The 2,788-nt window shown below is 43.0% G+C and overlaps 1 protein-coding gene across 1 annotated transcript; it reads right to left on the reverse strand.

The window, feature by feature from the left end:
• Window positions 1-1,590: 1,590 nt before the first annotated feature.
• LOC115457024 (olfactory receptor 13F1-like) lies at window positions 1,591-2,562 on the reverse strand. Its single transcript, XM_030186449.1, has one exon. The coding sequence runs from the start codon at window positions 2,560-2,562 to the stop codon at window positions 1,591-1,593; it is 972 nt and encodes a 323-aa protein (XP_030042309.1).
• Window positions 2,563-2,788: the final 226 nt, after the last annotated feature.

Here is a 2,788-nt window from a genome sequence, read left to right on the forward strand (position 1 = left end):
TGAGGTAGATGTGAATCAGGCGTTATGGGTTTGAGAGGAAAGAGGATAGTAGATTTTACTAAGGCGCGCTCATATCCCTAGCACGCGCCAAAACCACATGAAGTATTAAGTAAGTTATTCTCCAACTACCCCCCCCCCAAAAAAAAAAAAAAAAAAAAAATTCAGCCTTACTGCTTAATTGACAGCACATATGCTTTACAGATTGGTCAAATCTGTGGCTACACTTGGAAGAACCATCACATGTGAAAGTTGCCAAATCACCGCTTCTTTGTAACCCATGATTCAAGTGTGCATCTTGGCAGCTGTCTAGTGTCTGCCCCATAGAGTGGGTAAACAACTGAATTTATTGGTTTAGGGACCAAAGCTAGACTTTTATAGTTCTCCACGTAAATAACTCGGCCGACTTCATAGTATTTTCTCTGAACCAAAACCTTTCTTTATTGTCTTTAAAGTCATTCCAGCTTGAACGTTGGCAAGACGTGTAGCAAGCAGATCTTCAGAACAGTAACAAAAGTTGATACAAACCAGCTTATTTTCGAAAGAGAAAGATGGCCATATCCCATGGGCGAACAAATTGGTATAATCGAAAGCTGATTTTGGTCGTCTTCAACTGCACTCCGTCGCAGGAACGAACAAAGTTGATGGGGGCGTGTCGGAGGCGTGGTGAAGGTGGGACTGGGGCGTGGTTATCGGCCGAGGAAAGATGGGCATCTTTAGCTGATAATCGAAACAAGAAGGGCGTTTTGGACGAGAATTTGGTCCGCTTTATTTGGACCCTTTTTTTTTTCAGGTCCAAGTCCCAAAAAAGTGCCCCAACTGACCAGATGACCACCGGAGGGAATCGGGCATCACGTCCCCTGACTCCCCCAGTGGTTACTAACCCCTTCCTACCAAAAAAACCCATTTTAAAAACTTTTTTTCCCAGCCTCTATGCCAGCCTCAAATGCCGTACCCACCTCCATGACAGCAGAATGTGTTCTATCCTGTGACAGCCTTTCCCTGGTTCTGATGTGGCTCTCAGGTGAGTGGGACACCTTTTCTGTTAAGGGCACTGCAGAGTCACATCAGCAATGCATTGTGGTGGTTGTAGGGTATGGGGCTCTGTGATTCCACTAGCTTGTATTAAATGCTCACGATGTTGGTAGTTGGTAGGCTCTACTCCCATGGTGCTTTTCCCCCTGCTTACTGGGTCAGAGTGTGCCCTGTTTTGTTTCCGGTAGCCCGTTTGAGCTGGGCGTTTGTTTTTTTTTAGCAATAATGGAAACTAAAAACGCCCAGCTCAGAAACGACTAAATCCATGGCATTTTGGTCCGTACAAACGGTATTTTCAAAACGAAAGATGGACGCCCATTTTTTTTGAAAATACGGTCTGTCCCACCCCTTCACGTACCCGTTCTCGGACATAGACGCCCATGGAGATGGACGTTCGCGTTCGATTATGCCCCTCCTATATGTTTCATTAAATTAAACATATCTTGATTAATACCATTTCAAAGAATCTTCCTGTCTTTTAAGAAGTCCTAAACATATTCTCTTGACTAACTTCCATTTCACCTAAAGCCTTTAAAATAATTCCTGCTTTCAGATTAGCTACTTAAAATGGTTCTTGATTAACAACATTGACTTCCTGCTTATGACTCTTTTCAGAGCCACATTTAACTCTTTACTTCTCAAACTATAAATCAGGGGGTTTAACAGTGGGGGAGTGACTATATACATTGCAGAAGGCAGCTTGTTGGATTTCACAGAGTCTCCGGATTCAGGCTGCAAATACACTCCCATGATAGTCCCATATAAGAGAGCGATGACCGTCAGGTGGGAAGAGCAGGTAGAGAAGGCCTTGCTTTTCCCCTCCCCAGAACGGATTTTTAGGATGGTGGAGATGATAAACACGTAGGATATCAGAGTTAGGAGAAATGGGGTGAAGGCTGTAAAAGGTGACATTATAAAATTCATAGTTTGAATGACTGAGATGTCTGTGCAGGAAAGTTTAAGCACAGCTGTGATTTCACAGAAGAAGTGATTGATTACGTTGAAGTCACAGAAAGAAAATTCAGATACAGTAATTGTATGAGGCAATGGAACTAAAAAACCAGTTATCCATGAAACAGCTGCTAAAAGAACACAGATCCTCTTATTCATGATAATGGGGTATCGCAGGGGATCGCATATCGCAACATAACGATCATACGCCATGGCTGTGAGAAGGAGATATTCTATCTCCACACAACTCATGTAACAATACATCTGTAGGATGCATGCAGTGAAAGATATGGTATTACTCTGAGTCAGGAGGATGGCCAGTAATTTTGGCACAGTGATTGTCATGGAAAAAATGTCTAAGACAGACAAGTTGGACAGGAAGAAATACATGGGGCTGTGCAGGTGTCGGTCAGCACATACTACGCAGATAACGAGGAGGTTCCCCAGGAGAGCCATCAGGTAGAGGAATGAGAAGAGAATGAAGAGGGACAGCTGTAGCTCCAGGAATTCTGAGAACCCCAAAAGCAGGAATTCTCTCACACTGCTGTGATTCACCATGTTCATGAATTCGGTCGCCATGGTGTTCTGAAACAAAGAAGAAGAGACACAACCAAGGAAAAGCAGACAGAATTGTGAGCACACTGAAAAGAAAGGGAAAGCAAAACATGTTTTGTCCTGATAGGTGAAACATATATTACTTCGGCCTTTTCAGGAAAATAAGTGAAATTTGTGTTTCATTTTGAGTATTGTGGTTGCCGTCACAGCCTGACATAATAGTGAATTAAGCATATTCTAAAATCGACAC

This window comes from Microcaecilia unicolor, chromosome 14 (assembly GCF_901765095.1).
Source record: "Microcaecilia unicolor chromosome 14, aMicUni1.1, whole genome shotgun sequence".
In the NCBI taxonomy this organism is placed as follows: Eukaryota; Metazoa; Chordata; class Amphibia; order Gymnophiona; family Siphonopidae; genus Microcaecilia; species Microcaecilia unicolor.

Bases quoted from the DNA above. Each gene is read 5' to 3' on its own strand.
- LOC115457024 (XM_030186449.1), bottom strand. From the start codon at position 2,562: ATGGCGACCGAATTCATGAACATGGTGAATCACAGCAGTGTGAGAGAA.